Source organism: Gymnoscopelus microlampas (genome assembly GCF_963454915.1).
Source record: "Gymnoscopelus microlampas genome assembly, chromosome: 24".
NCBI lineage: Eukaryota > Metazoa > Chordata > Actinopteri > Myctophiformes > Myctophidae > Gymnoscopelus > Gymnoscopelus microlampas.
In genome coordinates, this window is record NC_139961.1 from 27,958,856 (window position 1) to 27,979,327 (window position 20,472).

The 20,472-nt window shown below is 41.7% G+C and overlaps 1 protein-coding gene and 1 long non-coding RNA gene across 2 annotated transcripts in view; one reads left to right on the top strand and one right to left on the bottom strand.

The window, feature by feature from the left end:
• Window positions 1-20,472, top strand: part of LOC311040379 — a 263,298-nt gene that overhangs the window by 211,492 nt on the left and 31,334 nt on the right. The gene's annotated exons all lie outside the window — the stretch shown is intronic.
• Window positions 15,260-18,080, bottom strand: LOC311041011 (complement C1q-like protein 2; the record flags this gene model as incomplete). The annotated part of the gene is made up of 3 exons (XM_084051448.1): window positions 15,260-15,439; window positions 16,960-17,324; window positions 17,837-18,080. The coding sequence occupies 3 exons, from the start codon at window positions 18,078-18,080 to the stop codon at window positions 15,260-15,262; spliced, it is 789 nt and encodes a 262-aa protein (XP_083907574.1).

Sequence of the window (20,472 nt, forward strand, 5' to 3'; positions counted from 1 at the left end):
TTTGGTGTAAGCCTTTAAAACTAAGGCTTAGTTTTATTTTATTTTTTCTTTATAAGTTTTAGTGTTAGTTGTATTGTAATATGGGGTACTTGTCAGTGGCGAGATTCCAAAACTTCAGAAAAATAGTGAAAATACGCATTGCATTGCGATGCAACGCTTGAAGACTGAACCGCACGAAATTGGTTCCATACAATCTCAGTTAAATTAAGGTGGAACGTGAAGTCAGACAACAGCACTTTTTAATTAATTTTCTTTTACCTTTAATAACTAAGGTAGGTAATCTCACTGAGAGCTGAGGTGTCTTCTCGTGAGAGACCTGGTCAGACAACAGCAGCAACCCACACAAAGTTACAGAGAGACGGGACATTCAGTACAAAGACACGACTAGTTGCTGTGTGAGGATACAGGCTACAGATACAGATCTAAAAGCTCACAATGTGAGCTGTGAGCTTGTAGATATGCTATTTCTGATGAATGTTCACCTACTATGACCTGCCCAGAATAGTGACGCTATAGGACTCATTTGGTTAAAATGGCAGGACGGTTGTCTGGAGACAGACAGAGCCTCGAGGGTCCTGTTAACATCTGCTGCCAGCCCTCCAGTCTTCACCTTGTCCACCACACCACAGCATTTAAAAGTCACCGCACTTGTCACTTGAGTGGATGTGAATTATTTGGTACACGTTGTGACTGCGGAATGCCGTACAAATGGAAGAGTTTGAGTCCAACATGTGAAATCTGCGAGTATCTACTTCTACAATATGTTGTCACTTCTTTTGTGTGTGAAGTTATTTTGGAGCAGTGTGGTTATAATGTTGTATGGTTTGGTTAATTCCACACATATAACACCTTACATCTTCAGTCATTAGCCACCACTGTAGGTGTTTGCGATTTTTGTATTTGCACACACACAACATGTGTAGGCCTATGTGTTTGTATGCGCATGGCCTGTTTGTGCTTTTGTGTTGTTGTTGTTGTGTGGGTGAATGTTCCATTTGTGAATTTGACATATACAAATGTAACCAAATTCATTTAAATCCATTTGTGCTCTCTCAGAATTGTGTGTGTGTGTGTGTGTGTGTGTGTGTGTGTGTGTGTGTGTGTGTGTGTGCGTGCGTGCGTGCGTGCGTGCGTGCGTGCGTGCGTGCGTGCGTGCGTGCGTGCGTGCGTGCGTGCGTGCGTGCGTGCGTGCGTGCGTGCGTGCGTGCGTGCGTGCGTCAGCGCGAAGGGTCCTCATCTGCGATGCTGCCTTGGGTCCCACTAACCTTTCAGGCAACTCTCACAGGATTCACACTATTCTCATCTCAGACACACATCCTGTCACCAGTGGAGGGACATGGCCTTAAAGACATAAGAGCAATAAGAGACATTTCCAGGAGGGATTATAAAGATGTCGCCTTTTTATAGGCACATCATTATATCTTACAACATAATGTAATCTCTTATGTCAATATAAAGAAACAGACCCCCAACAGTTACCAAATTGTGAATATGTCCTTGCCTAATTTATAGTCAGTCGTACCAGCGGTGTCACACGGTGAAAATAGGAGATCTACAAGCTCACAAAAGGTTTCATAAAGAAATGGACCGGAGGATACCTTTTTACATTGTAAAGGCGAGTCCACATCAACGCAACTCCTTGCTACAAAACCGTTTTAGAGACCGTTGCAGCGGTCTAGACTGACCAGCTGCAGACTGGTGCCATGTGGGGACAATGTTTGCAAATAGTGGTTACAAAGAGTTGCAGTTGCAAGGAGTTGCAAGTTGCATTTGTGTGGACTGGCCTTTAAATAGACACTCCAGATAAGACCCTTGTGTGACACACAGAGGAATTAAGCAGAAGCATTTTGATTTCTCTAAAACTGAAGGCGGCACAAATTTAACGATTGCCTGTCAAATACAAGGAATGATGATCAGAGAGGGAGAGAGAGAGAGACACACACAGAGAGAGAGAGAGAGAGAGAGAGAGAGAGGGGGGGGAGAGAGAGAGGGGAGAGAGAGGGTGGCAATGGATATGAATGGTGGATGATAGATGAATATTTAAGAGCTTATGCAGTAAAATCCATTTATCTCAAAGAATGTCCATTTAACTTTCTGAGTTAAATGGACAACCTTAACCTTAACCCCCAAGGTTAAGGTTAAGGTTACTAGACTGTATAGCCACGCACAGCTCCAAATCGGAGGCTGTGAGGTTCTTTTTCCCTGTTTCCCAGCACTTACTAGTGTAGCAAACAGTATATCCTCAGAAAAAAATAATGACTATCACTACCGGCTCTAATTGTTTTTAACTTTAGTTGTGACACCTTTTGTTGTGGCTATTAAAACATTTGCCGAGCAAAGACGTCCTCAGTCTGGACCATGGCGTGTGAAGACGTTCTCCCATGGCTCTCAAGCAGACAAAGTCTCTTGTGGAGTTTTCACCATCATGGTAACATTTAAAATATCGAAAATGTTACATATTATTTTTTTGTTTAAAGATATGTTAGATCAGTGAGATGTCAAACATTTTGTTTCAAAGACTCCTGCTTAATGAACAAGAGGAAGGAACTTGCGGCCGAGCTGTGGTCATCATTAGGTGAGAGAGTAATGTTATGTTCTTTATCAGGTAGTTTCGCAAAGATCTTACTGTACCTTAAAATTCCAGCTTTGAATAATCTTCTTGCACGATTGGTCAAATGACATATTTGACATAAGTATAATACGTATATTCCACAGATCGCTCTCTAAGGTGTGGCTGCGGATCTAAGCTGGATGGAAAGAGGGTACACGTATTCTTTGATTTGTTCATTGTTAGTTTAATCAGACGTTCTAATTATGTTTTATAATTTATTCTGACACATACCGTAATTGTGTTTTAAGGTAAAATGCAGCACCTGCAGTGGGCATTTCCATGCCAAGTGCCTACAGGCAAAGGGCCAGTGCTTCATTTGTGCACGTGAGTTAAAGTTAAACCTGTGTACCTTTTTCTATCCAATGGCCTTCATCTACTGATCAATGCTTGTTCTGCCATTTGTCAGGACTCCATGCAACATGTGAGGAGTTGCAGCAAACGCATGCTCAGACCAGTGAGCTTTTTAAACACACACTCACACATCAATGAGTCATTATCCAAAATTGGTTCAATGTTAGATTTATATTAAGTCAGATTTATTAAGTTTATGTCTTTACGTCTATCTCAAATTATTTAGATTTTATTTATTTAGCACACATTTTAAAAACTACAAAAAAACACAAAATACAGGAGGGAAAGTGCCAGGAAGAGGCAAGAAGCCCAAAGGGCTTATACCAGGCCTTTGCAAACAACAATTAGCCAACAAAATTGGGACGCATGATTTCGTATTCAATAGATAATAGAATGATTTTAGTAAACATATAAGATTTGCAGTTTATACCAATCCCGGGGAATGACTTCTTAAAAATCCGTCACATCTGCATCGTATTATGCTTTATGACAGCAACATTTGTATGAATGCTCAAAACTTGAACGTTGGGCGACGCGTGCTTTGACACTTGCAATGAAATAAATTGACCTAGTCTTGTTTCCTACCTTCCTTCCTTCCAACTCTCATACTTTGGGTTAATGTCCTTTCAAGTGCCTCAAACAGCAACAATAAGGATAAGCTATGGATCACCCTGATGATCCACATCATGATGTTCTGGACAAGGGTTCTTGTCCAGAACTGATGATGTTCTGGACAAGTAGTTTTTGCCATATCAGTTGAGTTTGTACATCCTTGCTCATTCTTTGTCTCTGTCTCTGTCTCTCACACACGCACACGCACACGCACACGCACATGCGGGCGCACGCACACACACACACACACACACACACACACACACACACACACACACACACACACACACACACACACACACACACACACACACACACACTGTTCGGATGGGATGATGTTTGACAGGTTATGAGTAACAGGATCTGTATTGTGTGAGTGTGTGTGTGTGTGTGTGTGTGTGTGTGTGTGTGTGTGTGTGTGTGTGTGTGTGTGTGTGTGTGTGTGTGTGTGTGTGTGTGTGTGTGTGTGTGTGTGTGTGTGTGTGTGTGTGAGAGAGAGAGAGAGAAGACCTCTCCTCACCTCTTCTCATCTATCAGAGAGTTTCACTGCTCTGTCAGACACAAACCCCTCAGGGGTGATTCATACTTGGTTGCCTGCCGGTGTCACTCGCCGGAAATAACCGATCTACAAGCCCACAACACGTCACGCTGCGACGCGTCGTTGGGCTTGTAGATCGGCTCTTTTTGGCGCACAACACTGGCGCGCGACTAAAGTATAAATCACTTGTTACTCTCATCCCTACTGGCAGGGGGTTTAAATCACACCATCTATCCTGGTGGTGTGTGTGTGTGTGTGTGTGTGTGTGTGTGTGTGTGTGTGTGTGTGTGTGTGTGTGTGTGTGTGTGTGTGTGTGTGTGTGTGTGTGTGTGTGTGTGTGTGTGTGTGTGTGTGTGTGTGTGTGTGTGTGTGTGTGTGTGTGTGTGTGTGTGTGTGTGTGGCTGAAAGCATCCTCGCCTCCTGCACCACTGTGTGGCACAGCAGCTGCTCTGCTGCACTATTCATCATCGGTCACAAAACCTTGTATCTCCATAATTAATTTTTTTATGTTTTTGTTGTCTGTAAATTAAAGCCCTGCTTCGTATAACACAAGCGAAAATTGTGTGCTAGTAGACCGGCAATTTTCAAAAACAATTTATACATTAATGAAAGTTAAAGTGGTTAAGTCTGTCTGTGTTTTATAAATTCTGAACCAAAGATAAATGTACAATGGACCGACTGTTGCCCCCTCCCATTAGGGGAGCAGGAGGTCATGTAGCATTTGGGCAGGTACCAGTGGTGTAAAGTACCTAAGTACATTTACTCAAGTACTGTACTTACTGTATTTCCAATTGTCAGGACTTTTACTTCTACTAAACTACATCTCAGAGGCAAATATTATACTTTTACTCCACTACAGTTATTTGATAGTTACTAGTTACTTTGTAGATTTTGATTATTATTACAAAACATACATTACCCACTTCAGCACTATAGGCTACATTTCGGCCATTTGAAAATAGCCGATGATCAATCAATCGATTGTGTTCCGGCTTGGATCAATGGAACATAAAATAAGCTCCTATTTATTGATACCATAATGAAAACTAAAAAAAAATGTCATGTCATTTTTTTAACATTATGATTTGCTTGATATTAATGTTATATTCGCATTCAAATCTTTGTGCATTGCCAATAATTTGGGGGCCCACTTGCAATACCCTTACGGCCCACCAGTGGGCCCCGCCCCACAGGTTGGGAATCACTGCTGTACTTTTGCACATCACTAAACCACCTGCTGCTACTTTTTTCTTGCATTTTATAATGAATTTTCTTGGCTGCTATTTTTAGTGATGTTTTAAGGGTCTGCTGCAATCAATGCATCCCAAGATTTAGCACTGAAGCTGCACCCTGCACAACCAAGCAGTGCTATGTTATACTGCTGCCATTTTACTGCTTTCTTTCTTTCTTTTTTATATCGTTTTTATATAGTCACTTCAGGGCTTGTTGCAAATCCATCTCTCTCTCACACAGTACGTTTAGATCTTATTTTTGTTCAGCCTACTTATTGATTGTGGGATGTTGTTTATGTGTCTATTGTGAGTTTTATCTTTAGTTATTTTTACCCGTCCAGGTTGTAATTATTCCCATGAGCGGCACGCACCGACCGCAACAGGAAATAAGCTTAATCATTTAAAGTTATACTTTGATGTATATACGTCAACAGGCCAGAATAGCCAATCTACAAGCTCACAATGTGTCACGACGATGCAATGCGTTGTAGATCTGTAGATCTGCTATATTCGCGGAATGTTTGCTTAATATTTTTTCCGAATGTTCACTTGATATCAATTCCTAAGTAGGCTACTCACAACAAGCTGCCTGTGCAGAGATGGTCAGTAAGGTTGTAATGAAAAAAATGTCATGACATTTTGTTTGGACATCATATGTTCTACATGGTATTACATGACTTGCATCGGGCTGGTCAAAGCTAGGATCTGCAAAGGCGGCAGGTCTTGACTGCATTAGAATTAGAATAAACTTTATTGTCACATCACAGGTTTAACCCATTAAGACCGGGGACGCTTCTGTGTCATTTTAGGTTTCTTTGGGCTATTCAAAAATAGCAGATATACAAGCTCATACCGCGGCACCGAGTGCCGTGCTTTGAGCTTGTAGCGGCACAGAGTGCCGTGCTATGAGCTTGTAGATCTGCTATTTTTGGAAAAACGTGAAAATGTGTGCAAATCTTTGAATATATATATATTTCTAAGTGAACACTTGTAACTCAAATCTTTGCGTCTGGGGGGTCCCTGGAAATGCATATTTTGAGATGGGGTCCGAGGCCAAATACATATAATTTTGGGTGTCCTTGACGTGAAAAAGTTTGAGAACCACTGATATTATAGCAACATAGGTTTTTCAGAAAACTGTTAGGATTACACACACAGTGTTATACACAGTGTTAGGATTTAGAAGACATGTTGTAGAATAGGAACCTCAGGTCTTAATGGGTTAAAGGTGAAAAGCCTGCATGCTTTTGACTGGTGCGTATGTGTGCTCATGTGCACATGCATACGCTTGTATAGGTTTAGCATGTGTGCATTGCTGTAGTGTGAAGTTTGCACGTGTGTATGCATTAATGTGAATGCAGTATGTTTGCATGTACTAAAGTGTGTGTGTACTCGCTCATGTGCGTGCGCGCGTGCGTGTGCGCGCGTGTGCGTGTGCGTGTGTGTGCAGCCATCCATCTGTCTAGCAGCCAGTGACACACAGTATTGTTGATGTCTCTTTGGTGTCAGCAGCATCACTTTTCATCCTAAATGTGTCTGCTTCCAGGGGATGTTCCAGGCAATTACACCAACATCCCTCTTGCTGCTTTTAAAGCTGCAACCCATGAGTTTTATGTCTCTCCCGATGGAGACAGGTAATAGCAACAATGTCCGAACTACACTAAAACCAGGGGTGCATCTATGAGTCCCATCAACATATCGTTGCTGTCGGACAGAAACCTCTTTGTCTCCGCATTTTAACTTGAGTTTTTTTCGTAAATGAACGCCCTACTTGATCATGCCACAACATCACACAAAAGCATCAAAAGTAGCAGATCCACTTCGTGACGCATTTTGAGCTTGTAGATCTGCTACTTTTGCTTTTTTTTTTTTTTTTTTTTTAATCCTGAAAAGTATCAGTTTTGTATCAGTTTTGGTCTCTGTCGGGGTTCTACCCGATTTTCTCACTCTCAAGTAGTGCTATGGTCAGTGGCGTGCACAGACATTTTGAGGGGCAGGTGCTCAAGTACATTATACTTTTTTTTGTTTGCTTGGTCTGCTCTTTTTTTCCCTCCACACCTATACCTCTTTGCCAAAAATAGCCGATCTACAAGCCCACAATGCCTGCTATTTTTGGCTAAAGTTCTCCTCAGAAAAGGGATGCTAGGTTTCGAGTAGTTATGGTAAAAAGAAAAATCATATCACATAAAGATTTGGTGGACCCCCTGTAGTAACTCTGAGGACCCCCTATTGAAGACCCCTGCTGTAAACTGAATAAAAAAGGGCACTTCTGGTCAAGAGGGCAAAGGGCAGGTGCTCTAGCACCACCTAGAGTCTATCTCTGCACGTCCCTGGCTATAGTGACGGCTCTTGGGACATGATGCACCTCTGCAGGATTATCGGGGCTGTTGTAAAATGATGCGATGTGGGGGGCATCGCATCATTTTGCAACAGTCCTGATGTAATTCTGCCCACACTGGAATGTAGAAGTGCTGTTCTCAAACCCAACTTGTAAGAGCAGAGAGAAAGAGAGAGAGATCAACCAGGTGCTCAATGGAGATAAAAGTTGAGTTAAAAATGTAGATTGGTGCTTCTAGGATCAAAGGGAACCTAAACCTGAGAAAGAGGAAAGATCAGAGCACTCAAAAAAATAACTGAGGACAGGGCGTAAAAATCAAAGTACTTGAAACATGTCTGCAAAATGTTAAAAGCCAACATGTTTCGACCAGAACTGGTCTTCATCAGGGAGAAGAAGAAGCCCTGATGTCTTAACCTTGACTGATTCAGATAGCAGGAAGCAGTTAGTAGTCGTACAACTACTTTGTCCTGTACAAATTGCAGAAATGTACTTGGTTGAATACCTCTGAGGCTTATCTAATTTGTCTTTTCTTGGTATAGGCAAAATTACATTGCTTGGGGGCATGTTTATATTGTTAGATATCAGTGTTATGCAAATACATATTATAGCCGTAAAGCCGTCTCGTCTCAGAAACGTGAAGGGCGTGAACGTGTGTGGAGGGCGGGCAGCGGGGGTCTCTTATACCTTTAATTTAGACAACAACAAAATAAACCAACAGCTTAGGCTTATTTAATCAGCCGTGCAAATATTTGCTCCCCGTGATTGCCTTTTAATTTGACAGCTGTTGGGTGTAAACAGCTGTTTGCTGTATGTGGTTCTTCTTGGACGGGGTTGTGTTTAAATGGAATGCAGGTCAACACAGCAGTAATGAGGGCTTAAAAGGCTGCCACTTTACTTTGGACAAGGCCCTATACCTACAGCAAAGGTTCCCAAACTTTTCAGCCTGTGACCCCCCAAAATAATCATATTTGAACTGGAGACCCCCCACCCTGACAAGCACTTGGAATTGTAGGCATTACATTTAGTTTGACTCGGTTCAACAGATAAATATCATAAAAATAGCCGATCTGCAAGCTCATAACGCCTCGCAGCATGAGGCGTTGTGAGCTTGTAGATTGACTATTTTCACAATGTTTGCCTCTTTCTCACGTAAAATTTGACAATTTGCCCAATTTGGTATTAAAAAGGTATTAGGGTCATTAAATTGTAACTTTAGAAATGTGCAGATACCCTGTATACACTTATACTGTATGTTGGTTTGGTTACTGTTGAGTGAGAAAACAATGTTGCACATTAAGCTAATAATCTGGGGACCCCCCAAAATAATTTGGGGACCCCCTCTTGGGGTCCCGACCCCGAGTTTGGGAACCACTGACCTACGGCACAGGTTCTCAAACTTTTTTCTCAATTTCAAGGTCTTCCGTTTGGTCTGAAAAAACACCTATCACGAGGTCAATGTAATTTTCCCATCTCCTTCGTACATTTGTATTGTGTTAATTTTGTATGCTATTTTGATGAATTGAATACATAGGACCACAATGGACACAAGTCCCCAGGACTTGTTTGTGTTATCCTTTTAGCTTTAATATCTCACTGTACCACATGCTGTTCATATTTCTGACTTATTAAAGTATTCAATCAATCAATAAAACCTTGTACTGTACCTGCACATTCTCATTCTATCAGTGTTTGATGGGAGCATTAGCAGTAGATGGTCTCACACACACACACACACACACACACACACACACACACACACACACACACACACACACACACACACACACACACACACACACACACACACACACACACACACACACACACACATTATACAGTGCTGGGACGTTCAGTAGCAACGGTTTTTAATCCTATTTCAGTCAGACAACTCTTGGATTGGATACATATATTTATTGAGCCTAAATATATGGAGCATTAATATTTAAGCTTTTTGGCGTCACAGCTCTGTCTCATTTCATTCATTCCCTGTAAGCATGGATTATAATAAATGATTTGCCAACTAGATTTTACAGGGAATGGAATGAAATAGACCCCCATTTAAGGGAATCATAGAAACAGAGCCCTGGGGTGTTGGTCGGAGTACAAAGAAAACAGTTTTAAAGCAAACATTTTAAACTCCGATCTGTGCTTCTGGGGGGGGGGGGGGGGGGGGGGGGGGGGGGGGTCCCTGGAACAACACATTTTGAGATGGGGTTCCGCGGTCAAATACATTTTGGGGGTCCTTGACATGGAAAGGTTGGAGCACCACTGCTATAGCAACATACTGTTTAGAAAACATTTTTAGATACAGTATGTATTTGGCCGTGGACCCCCATGTCAAAATATTTTGTTCCAGGGATCCCCATAAGCAAAGATTTGAGTTACAAATGTTCGCTCACAAGGCGCCACAACATGTCACAGCTCAATAAGTTTCGAGTTTGGAGATCGGCTATTTTCGGCAAAGAGATTTGATATAGAGGGGGAAAGCCGACCCTTCGCTGTCAACTACATATTTGTTTACTAAGTATAGAGGCTTGGTCATAAGGATCGTTGAAATAGTGGTCCCACTATGTCATACATTCAGTAAAAGTCAAATCCATTACAGACTTACGATCACCATTGTTTTTTTTTCAAACAATATTTATTTGTATATATTAGGACAAAAATATATAGCAAGACATCCATTTATATCTTTCACGTTTGCTTGTTTCAGAACATTACTGTAAAATCCGGCACACACACAATTAAAATAACCTCTACACGACTTAAGTTTTGTTCACATCTATTGGATTGAATGTTGAGTCCATTGACCATATTCACTGTTTGGCCTCACGTCCCCTCAGAGCTGGGTCTGTGTGACGTAAAAACAAAATGTCCGCTGTGTGAATGCAGTCAGAGCTTTGGCACACTACACTTTCAAGGCCTCCTTCAATAAGATTAATTTAACCCTTTAAGACCGGGAACGCATCGGTGTCATTTTAAGTTTTCTTTGGCTATTCAAAAACAGCAGATATACAAGCTCATAGCACAACACTCTTGTAGATCTGCTTTTTTTGAAAAATCTTGAAAGTTTGTGCAAATGTTTGAATATAGATTTTAAGCAAACATTTTTAACTCATGTTACAACTTCTGGGGGTCCCTGCACAAAATATTTTTAGATGGGGGTCCACGGCCAAATACATATAATTTTGGGTGGTCCTTGACATGAAAAGTTTGAGAACCACTGATATTATAGTAGCAAACGTTTTTTTTTTTAAAACTGTTAGGATTTAGAAGACATTTGTAGAATCCCCAGATGCAAAGATTTGAGTTACAAATGTTTGCTTTAAAAAAATATATATTCAAAGATTTGCACAAAATCTTCACGATATATCCAAAAAATAGCAGATCTACAAGCTCAGATCTACAGCAACAGCTATGAGCTTGTATATCTACTATTTTTGAATAGCCAAATAAATCTAAATTGACAGAGATGCGCTCCTGTCTTGAAAGGGTTACTGAATCAATTAAATTCCTCATGGTTCCATGAAAAAGGACAGTGTACTGTACATCATTTAAAATGACGTAGGAGTCATTTCATCTCACCATTCCCATACATTCCCAACTACTATTATGTAAGTGTCAAAAATATGTTTTTAAATACACTTTTGTAAATAGTTTGAAACCTTTAAAGCCATGTGGAACATTGGCCTAGTCTATAACCACTCGACTATATTCCAATGCAACATGACAAAATGACAAAATGTCTGAATAAAGATATTTTTAATGTCTGTCAACAATATAAGTGAAAATAAGTTGACAAATTAATCTCTCTCTCTCTCCCTCTCTCTCTCTCGATGGAGGTATTGTTTAATACTTGTGGGTGTTTAGAGAAACACATGGAATATGAACCGTTTAGTCTATTGTGAAATCACCTTTGAAGTCACAATTTGTATCACCTTCTGTACAGTCCCCACTGTATCAACCAAATATAGAGCTGGGAAAAAAATACATCTACTTAAAAATACTTATACTTATAAAACATCCATGGATGAATGGTATAGCACTCACCAACTTTTAAATGTTTAGATTTGCCAAAATTTTGCCCATTTGTTTTGGTCAAAGCAATGCTATTAAAAAGAGAAAAAAAACTAGAAAAAGTGCTCCTCGGAGCACAGGTCTCCGCCAGGTCAGGTAGGTTATTGTGGCCTCCTGGTGGCGCTATAATAGGCCAATGTGAAAAGGGTGGCATTTCTTCTTAGGCCTTTCAATGGGACACTGCATTCATGATTTGAGGCATTTTGTTCCAAAAATGTGTTTTGCTAAATTAGACCTGCTGGTGGCGCTATAAAGGCCAATGTGAATGTGAAAAGGGGGGCATTTCTTCCTCGGCCTAGTGGGAATCTGCATGCAAACTTTCACGGAAATTGCACACTGCATTCATGTTTTGAGGCATTTTGTTTAAAACTGACCAATCCTGCAAACTTTGGAAGCCACTGTAAGCCAAATAGGATGGAATATGAAATATCGGACAGATCCATCAGAATCACATGACTATGGAGATGCAGTGTACCAATTTGCGTGTTTTTTGGACATAATCTGAAGGAATAATCTCCAAAAATGTATTTTACATAAATCGGCCTCCTGGTGGCGCTGTAAAAAGCAGATGTGAAAAATGCAGTCCAATGTTTTTCCTTGGCCTCTAGGGAGTGTGCGTGCAAAGTTTCACGCAGATCGGTGCAGTTATAGTTAAAAATGCAAATCGGCCAGTTATAGCGCCACCATGAGGCTGATTTGAAAATGTTCAAGTGGCATTTCTTCCTCGGCCTAGTGGGAATATGCGTGTGCAATTTTATGGAAATGGCAAGCTGCGTTCATGATTGGAGGCAGTTTGTTCAAAACGGACCAATACTGCAAACTTTGGAAGCCAACCTTAGCCAATGAGGATGCAATATGGGAAATCGGACAGATCCGGGTTGATCACATGACTATAGAGATACTGTGTACTGATTTGCATGACGTTTGGTTAAAAGCTGTAGGTGTAATGGGAAAAAATGGGTTTTGCACAAATCGGCCTCCTGGTGGCGCTATAACAGGCCCATGTGAAAAATGTGGGGCAGAGGTTCTGAATTGGCATCCAGGGAGTGGGTGTGCACAGTTTCGCAGCGACCGGGCCAACGGTGCCGGAGATTAGCTGGTAACACACAGACAGGACACACGCACGCACACACGGACGGACGGACGGAGGGTAAAACATACTCTCTCGCCATGCCTTTCGGCCTGGCGGAGACAATAAGTGATGCAGGGATCAGTCAGTGGCTCTGATAGATGGTCATAATTTGTTGCCTTGCTCAAAATAAATCATATATATTTTTTCATCAAAGACGGAGTGCCTTGGGATTATTAATAATACTTCTTTGAAAACCCCTTTTTTGTTCAAATCAATGCCATTGTTTCTGCCAAATGGACCTTTATCAGAATATGTCTGATTGCTCTGATTAAAGGCCAACGGCCAAAAATAAATCTGGCCAAAATAAATTTGTGAAATTGAGGCACTGTCCTGGACTCCTGGTGAGTGCTAATATCCATCCCTGGATGTTGAGTCTTTTTGAGCATTTATGACATGTTTTGGACCTTTATCTCCACCTTTATCACGTTAAAAAACAATACCATCCACAGGCTGCTGAAAAGCAGTACAGTTTATTGTTCTTTAAAGGGGCTACACCATGAATTTCATTTTTTTTTAGGTTTTTAGTATTTTTTGGGCTCCCCAGTGTCTCTTGTACCCCAAAAAATATTTTTTTTTAACATTCAGTTATTCATGCTCATTTCATGGATTTCCTAAATGGGCGTGTCTGAACAGGCCATTTCAGAATGGCTGTGCAAGTGATGTCACTTGCACAGATTTTGCATTGACGATGGCCAGACAGAATTGCTCAGTAGCTCCCCCCTGCCCAATAGGACGTTTTGGTATTGCAACTGAAAAAGCTTGGAATGACAGACAGTCAGATTGTGAGAAAAAATATCTGGATGTTTTTTAGGCTTACAACCTGTTTAAAACGTATTAGGGGGCAATATTTATATATAATATATTTTTTTTTAAATTCATGGTGTAGCCCCTTTAAAGCAGTGGATCTCAAAGTGGGGTCTGGGGACACCCAGGGGTCCTTGGGAGGTTCCGGGGGGTCCCCAGCAAAATGAGCTAGTACAGCATCACAATCACTTTAACCACTTTATCCATTTATATGTTGGCTTTTCAAAAATAGCAGATCTACAAGCTCACAGTGCATCACTTCGTGCCGCGCTGCACGCTTGCACATCTGCTATTTTGAATTATTTTTGAAATTTTCAACACAAATCTTCTCTTCTGGGGGTCTCTGGCACAAAACATTTTCAGATGGGGGTTCGCGGCAAAATATATCGATTTGGGGGTCCTTGACACACAATAGTTTGAAAACCATTGCTTTAAAGTAATGTCTGGCTATACCATTCACGCATTAATAGCAAATTATTCTAATTTCACTAAAACCATGGTAACGTTTCAATAAAAAAGTAATAATTATAATAATCTTGACACATTTTCGATGAACAAATCAACACAGTGGCAAGTAAACCATGTCAACAATGGCATTGGCCTCCAAAAAGAAGAGAAACCGTGTCACAGCTCTCAGTGGCACTGCTGTCATTGTCCATATACTGAAACAGTGCAGTGGTCCTCAAAGTGGGGTCCATGCTTGCTTCACACATTTGTTTCACAACCTATACTTCCATCTGGGATCTCGGTAGCCCAACCGCTGAAGAGGGCGGCCCCTTTTTTCAAGCTACTTGGCAGGTGATTGGATGGGGCCGTCTGTCTATCACCGTCTGGGCGTGCTAACTCCAACCAATCATATTGACTACATAATGTGTCTACATGACGTATAGTAGCTGCGCCAGCAGTAGTTCTTTTGTATACTATTCAACCATGATGAATCGTGACAGAATAACAATGCAATAGGCGCTTCTCGATGGCGTCACACCCGGTCACGACAAGATCCCGCCCGTGATTGGTTCAACTGGCCGCGGGTACGTGTAAACTCCAATCTCTGAGCGATCCCAGATGGAAGCTGTATTGTGAACTTGTGAACTCAATACCGCCCCATACTAGTGTATTTTCTGTTTTCTGTTATTGCGGGGAAAGCTTTCGCTGAAAATAGCCGATCGACAAGCTCACAATGCGATGCGACGCAACGTGTCGCGTTGTGAGCTTGTCGATCTGCTATTTTCAGCCAATGCTTTCCACACAATACGTATGCTGGGGTTTAAGTGGTTAATATAGCATCAAAATGAGTTTCAAAACTATATGTTCAAGCTCACAACGCATCGTAACGTGACGTGTTGTGAGCTTGTATCTGCTATTTTCAAAAATCCTTGAAGAGAAAAAAAAGTAAAAAGAAATAGAATACATTTTTTAAACATTTGAACACAAATCTTGTATGGCAGGGGGGTCCCTGGCACAAAATATTATCAGATGGGCGTTGACGGCCATATATACGTATTAATTTGGGGGTCCTTGACATGAAAAAGGTTTGGGAACCAATGAAACAGCGTATATTCTTTTAGTCGGGGTATAAAATGAATCCGGAGAAGGTGCTGTACTTGTTGTTGTTGCCTCCGTGGGCTTTCCCCCCGTCCAGTTTGATGTAGATTTCATCTCCGGTGTCCAGATGCAGCACGGCACTGTTGCTGGCATAGTCGTAGTTCTGGTCAGCGTCCTGCGCTATGGCACTGGCACGCACCTGCAGACAGTGGAAGGACAGCACAGTGCAATGCGGCAGCTTCACTTAAAACCACTTAGACCATCTGTTCTTAGTCAAATGGACCTTAGTTACAACCGTACTTGGACAAATCCCAAACCCAAATTGGGTTAACCCTGAGATTTTTAAAAAGAATATTTAAAAATAGCAGATGTTCAAGCTCGTATATATATATATTTTTTGAACTGCCACAATTTGCTGCCCCCCCCCCCCCTCTACTGGAATAGAGAAGAGTTGGGGTTGAAGTGGTTAAAGGATCACTTCACCCATTTTCAACCTCACTAATGCTCATTATAATATGGTACCATTTTTGTCTACTCAGTCTGTCTCAGAGGAGGGTTCTGGACAGTTCAGAAACCCGCCTACCAGTGACATCATAGATGGGGAATCCAAGCTAATAGAAACTGCAACCTTTCAATTCCTGGAAAGTTAGCATGTTGTAGGTAGAAGCCATTGTTCTCTCATTAATAAAAAAAATGTAAAATTGTATTTGAAATGACCAAACCTGCCGATGATGTCACTGGTAGGCGGGTTTCTGAACTATCCAAAGCCCACAGACACATGAAGGAGTAGACACAAATGTTACCATATTATAATGAGCATTAGTGAGGACAAATTATATAAGATAAGCTGAAATGGGTGAAGTGCTCCTTTAAGATATCGGAGCGAAAAGGAAAGAAACTAAATAAATAGGCTGTTATTCTCAATTAATACATCTGAAACAAAATAAAGGGAATTTATGATATAATGTAATATAATAATGGAACGGAACAGAACAGAATGTGTTTACTCCATTCAATGAAATTATACTATAGATTATGGTGGCATTCCTGATTTATTTTTACATTTTTAAATGAGATTAGATGCATCTCCGAATTGTAATCTCATCCACATATCCATCTTTTACAAGGTGTGCTGCTGCACAGAATATAGTTCCAAATCTTCATTACGCACGACAAAGACTGTGAAACCTGCTTTATCGGACAAAATGCACCGTTTGACAAGAATGTCACAGGCGTTGCATTCAACTATTAAAATGTAAAACAACAGTCTGACTCTATATATTGAAACTCATCAGGTACAGTTTTAATGTTTAGCCTAAATCAGCAGTCAAACTCAAGGCGATGTGGAGCACGGTTTGGTGCGTAAAATAGGGGATCACGGTCGGTGACGACGCACGGACAAAATGCAGTGGTGGAAAATTCTCGCATTCTGTACTCAAGTAAAAGTATCAATACTGCAATGTAGAAATACTCTGTTACAAGTAAAAGTCCAGCCAATTGTAGTACTGACAATTGTAAATACTGAAGACAGTAAAAAAAATACCTCAAAATTGTACTTATAAGTACAGTAGCCTACTTGAGTAAATGTACTTAATTGCTTTACACCACTTGCCTGTGTGTATTGTTACAGACAGTGTAGATTACAGACAGTTGAGAAAGATTGTCCTAGAATTGTACAGTACTTGAGTAAATGTACTTTCCACCACATGATCGATTTACCTGTCCGTTCTTGCACAGGTCGGCCCACATGCTGGTGCCGTCGCCTCCCCTCATCAGCACGTGGTAGGTGAAGAAGTACACCCCGGGGACATGGCAGGTGAACTTGCCCGTGGCCGCGTCGTAGTGGCTCCCCAGGTTGGTGATCACGTCGTCGAACCTCAGCACCTCGTATCCTTCGTGCGGATTCTTCAGTCCCACGTAAAACGCTATCCTGACACCGCCGGTGCTGATGCTGCTGCTGGAGGCGTTCATCACTCCATCATGATCCTTGGCAGCATGGTCCTTTGGGTACCTCTGGTACCCGGGCGGTCCTCTCGGCCCGGCGGGTCCAGCCTCCCCCGGAGGACCTCTTTGTCCCGGCTTACCTGCAGCCAGTGGTGTAAAGTAACTAAGTACATGCACTAAAGTACTGTACTTAAGTTATAAGTACAATTTGGAGGTATTTCTTAGTCTATCGAAGTATTTCCAATTTTCACTCCCCTACATCTCAGAGGCAGATATTGTACTTTTACTCCACTGCAATTATTTGAAGTCTTTAGTTACTATAGTTGCTTTGTAGATTTTGATTACTATTACAAAACAGATTAACCACTTCAGCCCTATACATTTCGGCCATTTGAAAATAGCCAATCTACATAAGCTACATATGCCTCACAATGTGACACATTGTTGGCTTGTAGATCTGATATTTTCTGCATAATGAGTAGGCTACTTTCTACTTTTGGTAGGCCTACTTTAAGTACATTTTGATACAATTAAGCTACTTTTGCACTTTTGCTCGAGTACATTTTGAATTGCGGACTTTTACTTGTAACAGAGTATGTCCACATTGCAGTATTGATACTTTTACTTAAGTTTCCACCACTGCTTAGCCTACCTGGCCGCCCCGGTTCCCCGCGGGTCCCGTGAGCCATCGTGGGCGGCAGCGCCCCGTTACTAACGTCCTGCTGTATCACCTCCACGGCGGTGGGTCCCGCTCCCTTGGGACCGCTGTACGGGTCACAGACCATGCGACAGGTCCCCATCATCTCGTAGTGGTGAGGAGCCGACGATGCCGCCCAGCTCTGGAGGAGGAGCAGAGGAACGGCGAGCGCCACGTTCAGCACCACGGACAGCGACATCACCCCCACGACGACAACTAACAGGCTTCTCCTTCTCCGCGCGGTGGTGCCGTGCCACGGGGACCCACGGACGACAGCGAGTCCGTCGAGCCGCTTGGCGAGGGACTCGTGATTGATGGGAGACGTTTAAAAAAAGAACGGCAAAACGAAGAGACAAAGAAACGCTTAATCACACGTTCTTTCTTTAGTTTCTTCCATCTGTTCTATAACCAGCCGCGATTAACGTGCGGCTGTGTGGCGTTTCCACAGCGCAGCGGGAGGTGGCTGCGCATCTTGCCAGCCTGGGTGCGCGTGGAAGGGAGCGCTGGCGCCGGGGAGGGAGGGCTGGTCGTGATGCGTTACGCGCGCGCGCGCACGCACGCACACGCACACGCACACGCACACACGCATGCAGGCATGCACGCACGCACACACACATGCACACACATGCACAGGAGAAGTCAAAGTGAGGATGCCAATGGCAATTTTGAAGGGTAACACAGGATAAGGTGGGCACTATAGGGACATCTGGGCACCTCGATGTAAAATTGTCTATTTTGTCCAAAATGTTAAAAGATAAAATATTTGGAACATGTTTTTAAGTAAAGTAAAGTATAGCCTATGATTAGAACATGCTTAAACATTCGACAATTAAGGTCTAATATTTCTACAAATTGTTATAACACCTGTTTATCCAGTCATTTTGGGGCATAATAAGTTGAAGTCTGATAATGATGTGCCGTGCATTGTAAGGCAAAGGCAAAGCTCTAGCAAAGTGTATATAGGCTGTTTACACATGGTCACTGCCCCAAAATAATCATATTTTCAACTGGGGACTCCTCCACCCTGACAAGCACACAGATACAAATTGTGAAAATAGCTGATCTACAATCATGCAAGGCATTATTTGACAAATTGGCCAATTTGACCAGTTTTTATAGTTTGTTGATTACTTTTGATGCAATAATGGTCTTTTTATTTTATTTTCTTCTTCCTTTTCTTTCTTTTTTGAAGTATCTCAAAAGTCCTTAAATTGTCACTTCACTGTCATCTGGGGACCCCCCCTCAATCATGAGGGGAGGGGGGTTGAGAACCACTGGTTTACAGCAGTATGTACATATGTGCTACAGCGATGTGACTCTCTGCCTCTCAGCAGCACCACTGATTATTAAGCCTATGTGCACAATGGCATTTGAATGAAATATATTTGAATATAGCCTATCTCATGAATCTCAATGTAGGCCTATTACATTTTCTCAGACATTTGTTATAATCCTTGGTGGCATTAGATCATTCCTTTTTAACAAAATTATCATACAAACGATTTCACCTTTTCTTCATGGAAATGACAATCGGTCCATTAGGCCTAATCCCCCTGGATCTGTGCGTTTACAAGCCTACAGCCTTGTGTGTCTCAGTCAGTGTCTGAAGATACCAAAGGTCCCCCAAGACTGGTTAACACCTTTGACCAAACATAAAAGGGCAGATCACCTTGTAACCCATGAACTTTACTTCACAAGCCCCAACCATAATCTGCTCACAACATGTTCAGGCAGTCTTTAAATTAAATTAAATTAAATTAGATTAAATTAAATTAAATTAAATTAAATTAAATTAAATTAAATTAAATTAAATTAAATTAAATTAAATTAAATTAAATTAAATTAAATTAAATTAAATTACAAATTAAAATCAGACATGATTTAATCTTCCATTCAACTGCAGCGAAACAAACACAGCAGAAATAAGGACCTGCCATTTTTTCTCTCTCCATCCGTCCACCTAATCCATCCCTCCCTCCCTCCCTCCCTCCCTCCATCCATCCATTATGTCATTAAGGAGACTGCCAGTAAATGAAGTCAATGGTAGAGACACATACAACAAATATTAGGAGCTGACCTGGCTCCATGATGAACCAAATATTTGACTTTAAAAAAGGATCCATGCACACACACGCGCGCACACACACACACACACACACACACACACACACACACACACACACACACACACACACACACACACACACACACACACACACACACACACACACACACACACACACACACACACACACACACACACACACACACACACACATGGATGGATGGATGGATTGATTAGGCGGACAGATGGAGAGAGAAATCAAAGTGCTTTACACAAAACATTAATACAAATTTCCCAATCATGTCTTTGACTACCTCCATCATATGAGTGTCCTGTGGAAAAATCTCTTTAGTAGTCTAGTGCCAGTGGCCTTGTGGTTACGGGGCCATTTTCATGTGGCATCACCTGAAACCACAGTCCATGGTTGGGGTCGGGTGGCTATGATTCTGTGAGCTTTGTTGACACAGCGTTCATTGTATAAGTCGTAGATGGAGGGAAGATTACATCCGCAGATGCACTTGGCTGT